This window comes from Penicillium brevicompactum (genome assembly GCF_028827555.1).
Source record: "Penicillium brevicompactum strain IBT 35665 chromosome Unknown utg000006l_segment0_segment0, whole genome shotgun sequence".
NCBI classification, from domain to species: Eukaryota; Fungi; Ascomycota; class Eurotiomycetes; order Eurotiales; family Aspergillaceae; genus Penicillium; species Penicillium brevicompactum.
The window spans coordinates 2,668,580-2,685,518 of NW_026623209.1; the positions used below are offsets into that span (position 1 = coordinate 2,668,580).

At 48.7% G+C, this 16,939-nt stretch overlaps 6 protein-coding genes across 6 annotated transcripts; 2 read left to right on the forward strand and 4 right to left on the reverse strand.

Annotated features, from left to right (window-relative positions):
- Positions 1 to 24: 24 nt before the first annotated feature.
- On the forward strand, positions 25 to 2,642 carry N7506_009213 (ubiquitin-specific protease UBP14; the record flags this gene model as incomplete). The annotated part of the gene is made up of 6 exons (XM_056958506.1): positions 25 to 55; positions 120 to 187; positions 244 to 384; positions 445 to 718; positions 772 to 2,446; positions 2,498 to 2,642. 6 exons carry the CDS (start codon positions 25 to 27, stop codon positions 2,640 to 2,642), a joined length of 2,334 nt encoding a protein of 777 aa, XP_056807896.1.
- Positions 2,643 to 3,042: 400 nt separating this feature from the next.
- On the forward strand, positions 3,043 to 4,328 carry N7506_009214 (tyrosinase family protein; the record flags this gene model as incomplete). Its single annotated transcript, XM_056958507.1, has 4 exons — positions 3,043 to 3,408; positions 3,457 to 3,542; positions 3,600 to 3,714; positions 3,918 to 4,328. 4 exons carry the CDS (start codon positions 3,043 to 3,045, stop codon positions 4,326 to 4,328), a joined length of 978 nt encoding a protein of 325 aa, XP_056807897.1.
- Positions 4,329 to 4,520: 192 nt separating this feature from the next.
- On the reverse strand, positions 4,521 to 6,345 carry N7506_009215 (Major facilitator superfamily domain general substrate transporter; the record flags this gene model as incomplete). Its single annotated transcript, XM_056958508.1, has 5 exons — positions 4,521 to 4,959; positions 5,017 to 5,767; positions 5,823 to 6,038; positions 6,088 to 6,195; positions 6,249 to 6,345. 5 exons carry the CDS (start codon positions 6,343 to 6,345, stop codon positions 4,521 to 4,523), a joined length of 1,611 nt encoding a protein of 536 aa, XP_056807898.1.
- Positions 6,346 to 8,073: 1,728 nt separating this feature from the next.
- N7506_009216 (uncharacterized protein) lies at positions 8,074 to 10,301 on the reverse strand (the record flags this gene model as incomplete). Its single annotated transcript, XM_056958509.1, has 7 exons — positions 8,074 to 9,359; positions 9,411 to 9,422; positions 9,479 to 9,623; positions 9,674 to 9,775; positions 9,845 to 9,946; positions 9,994 to 10,180; positions 10,228 to 10,301. The coding sequence occupies 7 exons, from the start codon at positions 10,299 to 10,301 to the stop codon at positions 8,074 to 8,076; spliced, it is 1,908 nt and encodes a 635-aa protein (XP_056807899.1).
- A 1,186-nt stretch (positions 10,302 to 11,487) lies between these two features.
- Positions 11,488 to 11,877, reverse strand: N7506_009217 (DNA-directed RNA polymerase core subunit RPB10; the record flags this gene model as incomplete). Its single annotated transcript, XM_056958510.1, has 4 exons — positions 11,488 to 11,530; positions 11,590 to 11,676; positions 11,733 to 11,791; positions 11,842 to 11,877. The coding sequence occupies 4 exons, from the start codon at positions 11,875 to 11,877 to the stop codon at positions 11,488 to 11,490; spliced, it is 225 nt and encodes a 74-aa protein (XP_056807900.1).
- Positions 11,878 to 14,113: 2,236 nt separating this feature from the next.
- Positions 14,114 to 15,068, reverse strand: N7506_009218 (uncharacterized protein; the record flags this gene model as incomplete). The annotated part of the gene is made up of 2 exons (XM_056958511.1): positions 14,114 to 14,968; positions 15,036 to 15,068. 2 exons carry the CDS (start codon positions 15,066 to 15,068, stop codon positions 14,114 to 14,116), a joined length of 888 nt encoding a protein of 295 aa, XP_056807901.1.
- Between the last annotated feature and the right edge of the window lie 1,871 nt (positions 15,069 to 16,939).

Below are 16,939 nucleotides of genomic sequence, written 5' to 3' on the forward strand. Positions count from 1 at the left end.
ACCCCCGAGACTAAATCCCACGATATGGCCTCGTGTGTCCATTCCAGTGCCGCGGGTTTGTGACATCACTATACTGAAAATCGAGCACGAAATAAGCTAATGGGCATTACCACTTATAGATCTGATTCCACCAGGGTCCTCCCAAGCGGTCTATCGCGAAGACTGTACGCAGTGCTTCGATTCCATTGTATGCCATCCTACGCTTCCATTACCCCACACTTGGTCTAACTTTGACCTTTCAAGGACGATGACGCCGGGCTAAACGTTTGTCTTCAATGCTTCAATGGTGGATGTGCTGGGGATAGAAACCATGGCCTACTTCACTACAAGCGATTCGGTCACCCGCTGGCGCTCAACATCAAGAGAACACCAAAGAAAGTCCAGGTAAGTACTCAACATGGTCTCGTTGCCAAAAGGATTTGTGCTTACACTCTTCAAACATAGCGCGATGAACCCCCACCTAAAATCTCAAAGCTTGCCATTGCAGCTGAGACGGACGAGGATAGATATGATGTTGCTACATCGGTAGTGTGCTATGCGTGCCCCGAAGACAGTGTGAACAAGACCGACGGCAATCTTCCTGCTGTGATCGAAGGTGTCATGACTGCCATGACTCATTCAAAGAAGGAAGAGGTCAAGGCCTGGGAGCAAGAATTTGTTCCTTGCGAGCATACTCTTTGTCTGGTCCAGCAGGACAGCCTCAAGGCCAGCTCCACAGGTAGTAGACGTGCTGATACTGAACTTGAAACCGAGCTAACATCAAAACCCCAGACTCAAACCATTGCTCAGATTGCGACTTGGGTGAGAACCTCTGGCTATGCTTGGAGTGTGGAAACAAGGGCTGTGGGCGAAGTCAATTTGGTGGAAGCCAAGGAAACTCACACGGTCTCACTCATGCTGACGCAAATTCACATGCCGTTGCCGTCAAGCTTGGCTCTATTACAGCAGAGGGCTCCGCCGATGTCTATTGCTACAAGTGTAACGAGGAAAGAGTGGATCCTGAGTTGGCCACACATCTCGCCCATTGGGGAATTTACTTGGCTGGGCGTGAAAAGACTGAAAAAAGCATGATGGAGATGCAAGTCGAGCACAACCTCAAGTGGGAGTTCTCTATGAAAACAGAAGATGGCCGAGAATTGACTCCGATTTTTGGTCCCGATCTAACTGGTCTGACCAATCTTGGAAACAGCTGTTATCTCTCTAGTGTCATGCAGAGTATTTTCTCGGTGACTGGGTTCCGTAACCGATACCACCACCCCTCTGAAGAACCACCGCTGAGTGAGAAACCAGCACGAGATCTTGAAACTCAATTGCGAAAACTTGCAGATGGAATTCTCTCTGGTCGGTACTCCCGGCCTGACCCCCGCTCTGCCTCATCGGTCGATGCGTCTGAGGTCGCTCATCAGAAAGGCGTGGCGCCAGCAATGTTCAAATACCTAATTGGGGAGGGCCACGAGGAGTTTTCAACCATGAGACAGCAGGACGCGTTTGAATTCCTTCTTCATCTCTTCAAGTCGGTGAGCCGGTCAAACCGTGCAAGCGGGCTATATGACCCTGTGCAGGACTTCCGCTTCCAAGTCGAGCAGCGACTTCAATGTATGAGCTGCAAGAAGGTGCGTTATCGAGTGGATGAGCAGGAAAACATCTCAGTAGCCGTGCCCGCACGCCAGGTGGAAGCCTCGGAAGGGACAGAACCCAAATATGAGTCAGTGACCATCACAGAGTGCCTCGACATCTTTACCACACCTGAGATTGTCGAGCTTACGTGTCCCGGCTGCGGCAGCAAAGATGGCTTCTCCAAACGCTCGCTTTTCAAAACGATGCCCCATGAGTTGGTTGTCAATGCTCGCCGATTTAAGCTCGTTAACTGGGTTCCAACAAAGCTGGATATTCCCGTGTTGGTCGATGACGAACCTTTGGATTTCAGCACTTACCTTGCTGGGGAGCATGATCCGAACGAGGTGGAACTCCCAGAGGAGGAGGAATCAACGGCATTCGTCCCGAACGGTGGAGCCCTCGATCAACTTGTGGCCATGGGATTCCCCTCCGTAAGATGCGAGAAGGCTCTACATGCTACTGGCAACGAGGATGCGGAAGCCGCTATGAACTGGCTATTCGCTCACATGGAAGATGCGGACATTGATGAACCACTGGATCTAAAGCAAAAACCCACTGGATCGGGTGCCGCAGACCAAGATCCCGTAAAAATTGCACAGCTAGGAGACATGGGTATTGAGGCCCCTCGGGCCCAGCGTGCCCTGGCTGCAACCGACGGTGATGTCAACAGAGCTGTCGACTGGGTTTTCAGTCATCCGGACGATGAGGAGCTACCGACTGCTGACGATCACAACACACAGTCTGGTAGCACGGCTGGGCTTGCTGATCTGCCAGCTCGCTACGAGTTACGGTCAATTGTGTGCCACAAGGGCACTTCGGTCCACGCGGGGTAAGTTGACCGAGCTCTATCCTTCAGCATAAGCTAACTAACTGATGGCAGACACTACGTGGCATTGAGCCGCAAGCAGTTACCAGGTCAGAATGGCCTCCCATGGGTGATGTTCAACGACGAAAAGGTTGTCAAGTTCGAAGATACCGAAGAGATGAAGAAGACCGCATATCTCTACTTCTTCACGCGGGTTTAAGGAACGAGTTGTCTTTCTTGTCGGATATTAGCATACAATACAACATCCATGGATATCTATGACCTTGCCATGGCTGTTTCCAAAGCCGAAATAGTTCTCCTGTCAGCTTATGGCTAAGCTCTACGTGTTACTCTGGACCCGAGGTTGCTCTGGTTTTTTTTTTTTTTTTTCCGATGCGATATGTGTCTTACGTCCTCGATTCTCAGCTCCACTGAGAACTACCTCGGCTCGAGTAGTACGAGACTATACATCCCATAAGATACCGGGAACATGTACTGGGACTAGCCCGCCGGATGAGCGGTGTACACGGAACTTAGAGCTATATCTCATACTATATAAGAGTTGAAGCTGGGAGTAATGACCCCCACACGGTTCTATCGGGCTGTGTGATTTCGCTAATATGATCACCAGGATCTTTGTCTTCTTATTCTGGCTCGATCTCATTCTCGGGCACCCGACGTTGCCCTTGTCTGTATCATATAACACGGCCATTGCATCTAGCCAACTAGATCAGCTCGCCCAATTTGCACTGAATGTGACAAAAAGCGCGATCGGTTCAAGCGGCAATTGCACTCTCGAAAATCTGCACATCCGCCGGGACTGGAGAGCTTTTTCCAATATCGAAAAGAAAGCTTACATTAACTCTGTGCTGTGTTTACAGAAATTACCAGCTCGTACACCTTCTGACTTGGCCGCCGGGGCCAAGACTCGATACGACGACTTCGTAGCCACTCACATCAATCAGACTCTCTTGATTCACCGCACGGTCAGGCCCTTTAGATGAAACTCCAAGGATTATCCTGATATGTTGCAGGGAACATTTTTAGGATGGCACCGATGGTTTATCTATGAATTTGAATCGGCTCTGCGAGATGAATGTGACTATCATGGCGATTATCCGTGAGTTTGTGTCTGTAAGATTCGAAAAAGCCCCCATCTGACTAGGCTTTGTCTTAGATACTGGGACTGGGGTGCTGACGCCGATGACATGGAACGTTCGGAACTGTTTGATGGCAGTGACACCTCAATCTCAGGAAATGGACTCTGGACACCATCTGAGCTTGATATCAAGGTACCGGTAGGAAACTACACGCCGGCATATCTCCCTACAGGCTCTGGGGGAGGTTGTGTAACCAGTGGACCTTTCGTCGACTACGTTGTCAACATGGGACCTTCATTCTTATCTACACCTGGGGGAATGTCACAGGCATAGCAAATGCTCTTGATCACAATCCGCGCTGTATGACACGCGATCTCACAACTGAAGTTCTACAGCGGTTCAACAACTATACGTCGATTGTTCACTTGATCCTCAATAATGACAACGTTTGGGATTTTCAAACAGAGCTACAGGGCGTTCCTGGAAGCGGTGCTCTGGGAGTTCATGGTGGAGGTCATTACTCCATGGGAGGCGATCCTGGTCGTGACGCGGATGGAAGTCCAGGCGAGCCGGGGTTTTGGCATCATCATGGGATGATAGATCGTGTGTGGTGGATATGGCAAAGTCTGGATCTGGAAATGCGGCAGAATGCGATCTCGGGAACGGGTACATTTATGAACCAGCCTGCTTCTCCTAATACGACACTAGATACGGTTGTCAATATCGGATATGCCAACTCTGGTCCTGTTATAATGAAAGATCTTATGAGCACGACGGCTGGGAAGTTCTGCTATGTCTATGTGTGAGAACTGGATCGATCTCCAGGGCTTTCATCTTATTGAAACAAGGATAAAGCATTGCTTGGACCTATACCACAGGCAGATCACTTCTAATATTCTATCAATATCTGGCGATATGCACAATCACAAGAATTCTCCCCCTCAAGAATGTATATACCGAGTTCGCTCGGATGTTTGAACCACATCGACAGAATCTCCCTATAGCTCGTGACGGAAAGTACCTTTCTCCTGCTCATTTTGAGAAGTATTACCGGGGCTATCATTGATAATGTCGGCCTTGGTCTCGTCAGGAGCACCGAAACCATACTGAACAGCGAGACGTTCGACATCCTCATCCGACAGGTAAGGTAGCTCCTTGGCAGCGCGGACATAACTAATGTTTTCCGAGAAACCTTTGGCAAAGATCAGATCAATCTCCTCCAAAGACCGACGGGCAGTCTCGGGGTAGAAGAAGTAGATCACAGGCAGGAAGCAAGCATTCATCGCGGCGAAGAACAGATATGTTCCCCACTTGATTTTGTCAATCATGATAGGAGTGACCATCACAATCAAAAAGTTGAAAAGCCAATTGGAACAAGTTGAAAGGGCATTGGCTTTGGCACGGGTCTTGATCGGACTGATTTCAGCAGGGTATAGCCTTAATAAAGTGAATGGTTAATATCCAATTGTAGAGTTCCAAGATAACATCACTTACCAGGGAAGCGGCAGCCAAGTTGCACCGAAACTTGCAATGTAGGTGAACAGACCGAAAGCAGCACCCTTGGCAGGACCAGGTGTTCCAGGGATTAAGCAAGCAAATGTTATGACCATCGACACCATCTGGCCGACGGTTCCCCACAAGAATAACTTGCGTCGTCCGGCTCTTTCGATCAAAAACCAAGAGGCCGTGGCGAAGATGGAATAAACAATCATGTTGACACCACCCAGAATTGATGGAAGCTTCCCAGTCAAACCGACGGAGTTCTTGAACAGAATTGGCAGATAGTAAATGACCGCGTTGCAGCCACCGATTTGTTGCATCAACTGGGAAGAAGCACCGAGCAACATTCGACGGAAATGCTGAGTCTTACCACCGGTGAATACGGCAGACATTGGGGTAGTCTTACTTGCTTGACCAGAAGCACGGATGGAGTCCATGATGATGTTCTTTTGCAGAGTAACTTCGTGCGAATCTCTCTCGGCACCCATGAGTGCAGCTATGACTTTCTCGCCCTCCTCATAGCGCTCACGGGTGAAAAGCCAACGAGGAGATTCAGGGAGAACAAACATTCCAATAATGATAAACACACCAAAGACACACTGGAAGGCAATGGGGAAGCGCCAGATTATGTCGGGAGGGCCATATGAAGCACCGAAGTCTATCCAGTATGCAATGAGAGTACCGAAGGCAATAGTACCACCCTCAATACAGATCAACAGACCACGGTTCGATGTTCGAGAGCACTCTGGATTGCAAGTCAGTGATCTAGTCACCCAAGGAAAGGTATATCTGGAACTTACCAGCCTGGTAGGTGGGGATGGTCGAGGTGTTCATGCCATTGCCAACGCCAGTAATGATACGTCCGATTGTAAATTGTGCAAGTGGCTGTTTACCAGGGTAAGAAGTGACTTGAATGATCACACCGAGAATCATGACGACAGCGCCACTGATGATACCTTTCCGACGACCTAGCCAGTCACCCCAAATGAGCATGAAAACAGCACCAATAAGACAGCCTTGTTTGTGATTAGCGAGAAGTATATCCAATCGCAGGTAGCAACTCACCAATCTCATACAACGCCGTAACGGTACCCTGCATTGTGGGGTCGCCATCTAGCTCAGTCAAGACATCCGTGAAAGCTTTGGCATCAACGATACTACTCATGACACCCTCTGTGAGAGACTATGTTAGCAATGAATAAAATCGCCAGGCTCGCAGAACTCACGATCATAACCAAAAAGCAGGAAGCCCATCGTAGCAGTTGTGGTGACAGAGCGCGACAGTAGCTTGCCGGACATGCCGGCAAAAGTTGGGACAACCATAGTGAAGACTCAGTCACTGGGGGTTGATCTCCGCTGAGGAATTGCAGGAAATTCAAAATTCTCTGGAGATGCTATGGATCCCCAGTAGTAGAGAGTTGAAGGAGGAAAAAGAACCAACCGTCCGGGGTAAGCCCACGTTATAAGGATGCAAAAGCAGCCACTCCCATGAATAAGCCATGCCAAGGGGGTCTTGCTTTTTTAGTTTTATTCCTTTTTTTGTTGCCTTCGTACAAAAGCAGAAAAAGAAAAAGGAACACCCAGAATTCAAGTCATCTAGGGAAAGTGGCCCGTTCGGAGACCAACAGTCTGACTCGCAGATTGAGCCGTCTATTGGCTTACGGTTATGCCCCAGTGACACTAACCCATAAGTAGAAATGGAGATGTCCCCATAAGAACCTGGGGCCAAAGCTAAAGCGGACATAAGCTGCGTCCAAGACTATTGGCAATTGCTTTTTTCTTCGACGCTCGTTCAAACCCGAATTCTCTTTTCTGGAAAAAGAGCTGCGCCGGCCCGAATGATCATCTGTGCAGTTACTAAATAGCATTTTCTCCGTACAGAGTACACGTACTCTATACAACGCCCTGCGATTGTGAAATCAATATGCCTTGCCCCAAAGTTGCCCCGGACGCTCTCAGACATCAATATCCGGGGAACCGCCCCCGGATTTACCCACACCGCGTACCTATATGATGCGATGTAACCCAGGCCTACAGCACCGAAGTCCCTATTATACAGCCCTACACGTCATATAACTTGTGTGATGGTCGGGTGCACGCCCGAGAAACGTAATTAGAATCTATCTGGCCGCACAGAAATGCGAATTGCGGTATGCGTCAAAGCTTCATGGCGGCATACCTACTAGAATCTATCAAAGAAGCTCACTTGGCGATTTCAAGGTTGCGGCTTCCGGGTGGCTTGGAGTGTCAGGAGAAAGGAAGCTGGCCCGCGCCATTCATAGACATTCGTGGATATTAAGCAGGCGGACTAGTGCATTCTAGAAATTGTCCAGGGGACCAACACAACAGTGATTGGCTGACCCGCTCCCCCTTCTATAGGACAGTAAATCCGGGGGCCGTATGATGTAGTATTGTCCGATCCACTAAGAGAACGAGCCAGCCCTCCTTTGGGGCCGTGGAAAGCGACCCATGCATCTGGGAATGGAATGTCGGCTATGGCCGACTTGTTCCATTGTGATCTCGCTCATACGGCGATTTGGGAAAGTTGACCGAGGGTAGGCAATAGGTAGGGCGTTGACACAAACAATACCCATGATCCATCGTGATGCATAGATGCCCCGGTCTACAGGGGCCATCCGGTTGATTAGGGTGCTCATGGTCACATGCTCCCTTTCAATTTCCCCGGGCCAACTGCACTCCATTCAAAACCTTGGAAGATTGCAAAGAGACAATTATGAAGCTACACTTTACACCACACGAAATATCCAAGTTCTCATATCTTGTGATGATCTGCGGATCGACAGGGGATCGGAAAAATTATCCATGGCATGCGTATCTATAGCTCCAGAACTCCAACCCCCAAAACCTCAACTCCACGCAAATGAACACCCAAAAGCAAAGTCAAAGTTGTGCATGATGGCTCAGAGCATGCGATTCAAATGTTACCCCTGAGGCCTCGGCATCGATGGGCTATGAATCGGTCTTCTACCCGAGGTACCATTATTGGAAATAAATCTTGTGACCCGCCAAGACATTTCAACTACGATCACGTTATGTCTGAATGACAACCCCTTTGCGACCCATAGCCTCTTCCAAGTGGAATCCAAACACAAGCCGGAAGAGATCACGAAGCCAAGAACATTGGCCGTTCTGTACCATAGCCTGACACGCATGTGCAATATCAACGGCACTAGCCCGAGCCTGCAGGCCAACGTTCCTAAATGCCGGGTCCAGGGAAACTGCTTTTTTATAATTCTTCAACAGCGACGTTTGCCATGACGCAGAGCCAAATGTGTCCGAGGGAAGTGACTTGACAAATGACGAGAGATTCTGGCTTCCTCGCTGGAAGCCGCTGTCGATAGCCGCCCTTGTAATTAGGATCTTGAGTCGCGTGAGATTTGGATCTTCTGATATGGTCGTCACGGTATTGGCAGATGAAGCCGTGCGACTTGACGACCGAGATTTCTCTGATATACTCGAAGCGTTAGATGACCACTTGTTATGCGAGCCATTTCTTTTGTCGTATCCAAGAACAAATATGTTGGGGATCGGCCCCTCATCTGGTGAAATGGTTGCAGTATCTTCGAAGATGGTGGTAGGTGTTTCAGGGTGGCCGAGCTGACTTGATGAATCGTCACCAAAGTCCAGCTCTGATAGCTGGGAAGCTTGATAGAAGGCCTGGGAGAATGTAGTCTGGCTAGGGCGGGGCGTTCCTCGATCCGAATTGCGTAGATTATGCTGTGTCCATCCTTCTCGGAAGATATCGCAGAGCTCCCAGCATGCTTGGATTGCGGATCCAAGCAGATCCTCGTCCAGCGATTTCCTCTCCCTTTTGCTCTGTCGAATACTGAACAACATCTCTGTTAGTGTCCAGCAAGCACTGAGTAGGGAGTCAGTCTCTGTGATGCGTTCGCGCTGCTTCATGAGTCGGTGACACAAGGTGATATAGAAATCCAAGGTTCTTTCGCGGAATGCATCGGGCAGGTTTCGGTCGTGTGTGTTGTAGAGATGGTTGTTTAGCTCGAAGCTCACACGTAAGACGGAGTCGGAGACATCGGTTTCGCGAGTTCGGGCTTCGAATAGAGCCTGGCAGAAATCTCGACAGAGATCTAAAGTAGGGTGGATTTGTGTCGCGTAGTCATCATCACGGGTCTCATAGAGCTTTTGGCATAGTTTCCAACATGATCGCCATGCATCTTCTTGTATGTCATCATTGTGCGATTTGAGCATGCGTTCTCGGTGGATTGAACTTAGGTTGGCCAGTGTATTGCACAGTGTCCAGCATTCTCCCAGAGCACCTCTGAGAGCCTTGATCTCAGCCTCCTTGCTGGTCAACCCTGACATAGAATTAGTTTACTCAGTATGCAAACGGTATCGACTTAATATACCTTCTGGGCTATCTGAAGGAAAGTTAGCAAAGTGAATCACCATCGAGGGTACAGTGTAGCCAGCATACCTCTGAAGCTGCTTGAACGGGCTCGTCGCTCGAACTCGTCGAACTCTTGTCTTGTTTGCGCACGAGGAGTTGCTCGCTCGGGGGTATCACTTTCCAGGCTCATGGAGGTGGTCAAAGGAGGAGGTGAAGTTGGACTATTGCCAAACTGCAGGGGCAATTAGCAAACGTCGCCGTAAGGGGTTTCATCCAGACTACCTTCTTCTTCGTTGTCAAAGCCATTGAATCGTTTGGCTCCTCCGAGCTGACTGATGGTGACTGTGAGTTTTCAATTCCCTCGAAAGTGGTCTGCATTGGCGCCTTTGCAATGGCAGGTTGTTAGCTAAGATGCGACAACAGCAGAAAGCAAACAACAGCAGAAAGACTCACAAATGGTTCAAACCCAGGCGGAGCATAAATAACAGACTGTGGTGTTTCATCTTCGTCTGACTTGGCGCTGGGACCGACAACATCAGAGCACTCGGTTTGAATCTGATGATGGTTAGAATATTTCCAAGCCATGCTGAGAGCACACATACCGTCAGGTCTGGCTGTGGTTGTGCTTCCTCCGCACGGGTTGGAGATAGCGGAGAATCATCGCAATCTGTTTCTGGATCGTCGTCTTCGCTGGCTGAGTCGTTGATCTCATAGTGGGAACTCTCATTCCCCTCATTTTCCTTGCCGATCGACCCATTCACCGACTCGTGGACCGAGCCATTCAGGGACCTGTCCGTCCATCAGTCGGATTTCTGTAGATGCGGGGAACCACGTACATTGACATCAGCGAGTTATAAGATGCGCTCGAGTCGCGGAATGGTAGAACCGACACTGGCGACCTGACGGCCATGGCCAGATTGTATGGGGGACGTAGAGCGCAATTTGGGAGGGAAAAACGAAAGGATGAAGAAGAGAGAGCTGAGCCCCAGTCCCTATGCTTACATGCCTAGCGTATACTACACGTGATACTATACGCAAAGTACCTCCAGGGCTCGAGGAAATACTCCTGTTCTTGCACGGTTGCCCAGGTGGTTAGGGCTCATGGGAGTCCAAACTCCCAAGTCGTAGATTTTTTGATACTCAAGAGACTGAATGAAGATTATCAGATTCTGTGCCAATTCAATAGTTAAGTAATTGCATCTTTCCATGCATTTTCGAAAATGTGATTGGCTGTTGGAAGCAGAAGCGCTTTCGTCCCCTAAGCGGTTTAGGTCGAGTGTAGCTCCGCACGACGTGAGTGGCCCGCCGAGCATTGAAATGCAGGTTCATCACGGCGCCTAACCTCGGTTATATTAAGAACATCCCTTCTTCTCTTGCTTTTCCCCTTGGATAGGCGCCTCCGCATTTACCGTACTCCGTGCTTAACAACGCATGGATCAAATGGGGCCGAACCTATTTTAGGTACCCTGCAGGTCCAGCGCAACCGAGCTTGTTCTGCATAGCTTTCGTCCAGAGCCAATGAGCGAAGTCTATATCAGCTTGGGTTCGAAAAGTTCTCCTCTAAAATGAACTATCCACAAGGTGAAACATCGGATCACTTGCCTGGGACTAGGTTACGGATATTCCATGTCCAGAAAAAGAACTGCAAAAAGTTGATAAACTTCATTGATGAGGTATCAAAACGCAAATGCCTCCCTTGACGCCATATCCCAGTGTGTAGCGTAAAACGCCACCCTAAATGCATATCCCAGAATAAATTGTGGGACTTCAAACTCCTGTCTCTCAGCCTGAGTCGCTCGACGCATCAGAAGTCGCTCTACCCCCGGGGAACTGCAGACGTGGCAGTCAGATGTGGATTTTGGCCAAGACCAACAGTCACGTCTTAGCTTGGGGTCCAATTCTTTTTCAATCTTCTCAAGCAGAAATTCCATCCAGCGAATTGCGGTCAATGTCACCGGGCCGAAATGACGGGAAAGGCGGTCGAAAAGCTCAGAGTGCGAGCAGGGAACGGAACCGGTGGTATGACATGGGGATCGGTAGAAAAGCTTCGGGTTGCCATCGGTGACAGGTTGACTCGCTCGAGAGTATTGAATGGCTTAAACTTGAGCCTTAGAGCGCTCCTTCTCGGCGGAGTTGTAGCTATGCAAAGGTCAGCTTCCGAGTCCCGGATTGGCGATTGGTCAGTCTCCCCAACATACCGAAGCAACTTCTCGATCAGATCGACGTGGGTCATGACCATACGGCGGCAGCAGTACCGTCTGCAGCCAAGCTGGTCCATGGCATCACTGTGCAGGGATATTGTTAGCTGGGCGCGATTTTCTCAGACCGGAGGTTCTCATACCCATCAGGCACACCTTCATCCAGAAGCTGCAGGTAACGCTCCCAAAGGTCACCGACGACCTGCACGAGGTTAGTAGAGATATCATGAGGGACTCAGGCTGACTGCTTACCTTGCCACAAGAGAAACAACGAACTGGAATAATCATCTTGGCGATTCAAACTAGCTGATTGCCCGATTGTCGAAAGAAGTGATGAAGCCGTACCGCGTGAGTGATGCGGAACCAGACTTTTCTGCCACCCGACACCGCTTTATGTTGTACAGTATACATCTGTTTCCGCCTTGAGCACTCCGTACAGACCTTTTTTACAATGACACCGTAGCAGCAAAAGATATACCCAATTTCTAAGATCTCATAGCTATGCAAAGCCTCAGTAGTCTTCAAATCAGCTTGATACCAACATCATGACCAAGACAGCCTTCAGTTGTTGCGGGTCACATGATCCATATGCTTTGTCAGATATGGGTGGCTCTTGATTGGGTCAAGAGGTACCAGTGGGCCCGTGGACGCTGCGCTTTGCGGGGATCGCCCATTCCAGGGCGGCGTCTCAACCTGTATTGTTTCCAAGCTGCGCTCCCAGCTCTGGAGCACGGATCAGCTGATTCATCGTTGACCCAGTCAAAAAGTACCCCTCACTTGGCAGGAACGATGCAATAGGAGGTAGTCAGGTGCTTTCGAAGACCAACTCATACTCATGCCTATACTCCATACTCCGCACAAGTTAGCAGGTCTCTCGTACAGAGCACTCTGAACGCAATCATATTCTGTCCCAACGTATCTTTCCCACTCACACACACCTGTCTATTTGTGACAGGCTTTGGCGTTATGAAACGATTAATCAAATTGGCTCAAGGCCACCCAAAGACAAACGCATCTGCACTCAATGCTTCCGCATCTGTTCCCGCTTCGGGATTTCCTTTCATTGACAACTCAACAGGCGCATCGGCCGCTGTAGCAGAGCTATCGAAAGTCCTTGGGGGAGCTCTAGAAAAGATTGATTTGGATGGCAAGCTTCTCTCTTCCTCCAAATCTCTACACATACTTATGCACTATTAAGGAGACGTAAGTGGTCAAATCACAGAGTTGATCGAGCGACTTGAAAAGGAAGTATCAGTGGACCAGAAAACTCAACTAGAGACGGCGAAATACCCAGATTGGAAATGGTAAGTTTAGTTCGAGCCTTCTCTCACCACCGACTTACAACATCCAGCTCCGCAGAGAAAGCACATCTGGTTTCTGTTGCCTGGAAATGTGCGTTGGGTGCATACGATCCTTCTATATGTCCTGCTCAGCATGACCTCACATTCACTCAAGGCCAAGCCGTTAAGCCGTCCGCCGAGGGGACCGTCAAGGCTATGACATCCACAATAGTCAGCTCGAACACCCCTCAGAGCGACGCATTGCCGCTTTTGGTCATTGCCATTCGAGGAAGTGCAGGTGCAATAGACCACATGGTCAATGCCAATGGGCGGCCAAAGAGCGCCATTCACTTCATTGTAAAAACCCCCAAATTTGTCTTGGGTGTTGTCACTTACAGGCCTAGGATTTACCGGATACGAATGACATCCATTGCCATTCTGGCTTTTTGAATAGTGCGAAAGCTTTAGACTCGATTGTATCGGTGATAATTCAGGAATATCTCGACAAGCACCCCGGGACTCGCCAGATTGTGTTCACAGGCCATTCGGCTGGTGGAGCAGTTGCGAGCATACTCTATCTCCGACAGCTATCCAAACGCACATTTGGTATGTCTCTCAATTTCGAGAGGCTAGAAAAATAATTGATAATTACTCGCTAGGTTCATCGACCAGGTTCTCGTGCATCACCTTTGGCGCACCACCCTGTCTGACAATTCCAGACGGACCTCTCCAGTTTGGAGAATGCGCTACCAACGAAGTGTGCATCAACATTATCAATGAATTCGACCTTGTTACCCGAATCGACGAGCCGTATGTTTTATGTCTTGTGAACCTCGCTCGACTAGCATACAATCGGCCTCCCTTGGCCCAGACTCTTGAAGTGGAACCCACTGGTTCATCCACATCAAATGCATCCCTTTGCCGGGAACAGAGTGCGATGCCCCAATCTCTTTATCATCACGTCGGTCTCCGGGTTATCTTTTCGATTAGACTCGATGAGGCAACGCAAACACTCTGTCTCCGGGCATTTGAAGTCTCGAGAGAGGTGCTTGAAGGACTTATCTTCTGTCGCCTCAATGTGCACCGGCGGACTTGCTATGAGGAAAGAATACAGGCACTTGTGGAAGGAAGACTTGCAACTATCGGCTGAAGTTAGGAAAGATCGATGATCCCCTGCCAATTATACACCAATCGAAAATTACACTTAAGAGAAAATCGAGAAAATAAAGGCCCATGAAGAATGATCATTGCCGCACAGGCAACGGACCTCCATTACGCCTTGTCAACTCAACTAATCTGTAATACTCCAGGTCATCCTGCACCTTTTTGACAAGTAAATCTATGACTTCATCGTCGACATCACCGTCAGAGTTGTCGAATGCAGATGTTGAAGCCTCACAATCCCAGCAAAGACATCTGGTATATGTTTCTCCAAAACGCTCTGTAAACAGCTTGGCTGTTTTTTCCAATCCACCACTCAAAATCGGCTTCCCTATCTTATCATTGTGATCCACGAAGCGGCCAGTTCGGTTGATCATCGACCTCTGGTATTCTGTCGCTGAGGCCTGATGCGTATGCCAAACTAGATCGATATCGATTGTTGGCACGAGCACGCTCCCAGGGTATGCTTCGAAGAGCTCAACGAATTTGGTATAGCGATCCACGGCTCGGTTCAATGTCCCTTGTACTGCTGGACTGCGGATCCAGAGTTGGGCGTGCATCGTTTCGACAAACTTCATTTGGCGTTCAACATTTTCTTTCAGGGGTAGGATGAACTCCTTTAGATAAGAGCTCTCTTGCCGTATGTCAATGATGACTTGATCCGTTGAAGTCAACTTATTCTTGGAATAATCAGTCGCGACAAAGGGAGCAGATTTTGTCAAGCTGCCGTAATTGGACAACATGTCTGCAATGAGGCTCTTTGGCTTGATGGACTCTTCTTCCTGACTCCACTTTTTGGGCTTGGTGGGGCTTTCTGGGTTGCGGGCCAGCACCAGATAGGCATAGAGGTCTGGTTCTATCCCGGCGGTTTGCAGGAGCCAGTCTTGAGACGCTTCGGATTGCCTGTAGTGCCAGTCATCTGAATTGATGGTTTGGTGCTGAAGTACATTAGACGATATTCCAGCCGGGTGGCATCTCGATTGATTGTGGCTTACAATGTCTGACCACGGAAAAGGTATTGTTCGTATTTTCTGCCATTGATTCTCCGCGCAAAATGTCTCAAAATCACGTGGATTGAGTAAAAACGCATGCCAGACCATAAGAATATCTGTCTTTGCATCAGCTAAAGCTCATAAACTCGGAATAGACTCTTAACCGACCTAGTGGTGGCAAAAGACAGGCCGGCAGTTGGGGGTCAACCATCACCGTCCAGGATTCCATCCACTGGTCAACAACATCTAGCCATCCAAGAAATCTCCCAACGGCAATTTCTAGGAAAAATCCCCATTTTGCTATTCTTTTCCCCCGGAAGAAGTCGTCTCTTATGCGCACTACCTCTTTGAAGTGTCTGTCTTGTGAAACAGAATATGCTTGTCGGTATACCTTCTTGGTCTGCGGAGCAATACCAAAGGTTTCGTCAAGTACTTGACAATTCAAAACCTTGACACGCAGAGTGAAAAAGGCCTCTAAAAGCTCCAAATGTATTGCGCAGCCAGCTGCTTTTGGAAGATCTGACTGTGCCTCGGTCGGCGACTCGAATAATTGTGGATGTGGGATATCAGGGGTTTGTCCAGTGTAAGGATTGTGAGGATATCTCTTTGACCTCTGTCTGATCTCAAGCGTTTTGACAGAATGTTTGGCTTCTTTGTGAAGATCTATTAAGTGTGGATTCATTGAGAAGCCATCCAAGAGTGTCCACTCTCGATATTTGAATCTAACCTTGGAAGGGGAAGCGTCGAAGGGATAAGCAATTAGGCAGCCGCCTTTTCTGTAAAGTCAGCCAGGCCGCGGGTACCTCGCTGCACCCGGGCGCAGCACAGCCCCCGCCAGATCCGTTTGCTCCAATGGAAATGCATCTTTGCCCGCCGAGCGTGGGTGCCCAGCCCAGGCGGCCTTGCTGTGTTCGCTAAGCATGTATGTAAGCAACAAGACCCCCTGGGTAATTCTTATGTTCAAAATCTGGATTCTTCTACCATATCGCGGATAAATCAAAAACAATGTCATGTCTAGGGCCAATCACCCATTCCTTCTCCACTTCAGGGAGCATTTCACAGGCTCCCAAAATACCTTGGCATTCAATCGGGCCCGGGAAGCTTCATCTACTAAGCGAAATTGAAGCTATGTACTGGGAGGGTGTCAAGGGTGAACTGGAAAACATCATTCGCACTCTGCGAGCGTGGAATCAACCTGGATTCAATGATGTGGAAATTGAAGACGAAAGCGATAGTAATATTCACGGATTCGACACGTTCCTAGATCAAGTCAGCCATGAAGCCAGGGCACATGCTCATAAGTATGGTCAGTGTCGGATTTTCCAAAAAAAAAAGAAAAGAAAAGAAAAAAGTCACTAAAGCGGATGGCTGACTATTTATTAATTCAGGCAGGGAGAAAGATCTACAAGGGGGACACACACACACAGAAAAGAGCCAAAAAAAGACAACTTCATATGACCAGGCAGTGAAACGTAAACTCCTGGACCAAAAGTCTCAAAATATTAGCAGTAAAATCAGAAGTGATGTGAGGAGGAATGTGCAGAGTAAGTGTTTATTCTCACACCACCTGGGCACCCATGGATGGGATGATCAATGCTAAAAAGTAGAAAGGAATCCCAAGATATCAGCGTACTGAGCGACGGGCAATGACTCTACTGCAAGCAGCCGGTAAGTAAATTATTCCAATTTCATGATCTCGGACACTGTCTTCTGTCCGCATCAGATAACTGAGTGATTGAGTAGGACTTTTGGACATTGAAAAGCTCATCGAGCATCGGCCACCTCTTGACAAACAAGATTTTTGGAATAGACCTGCTATTCCCCAGTGTATGAATCCTTTCTCCTCCATACTTTCGTTTATCCCCATCTTTTCTTTGCAAGAGTGGGTATAATACTAATTCTGTAGATAGTACGGCT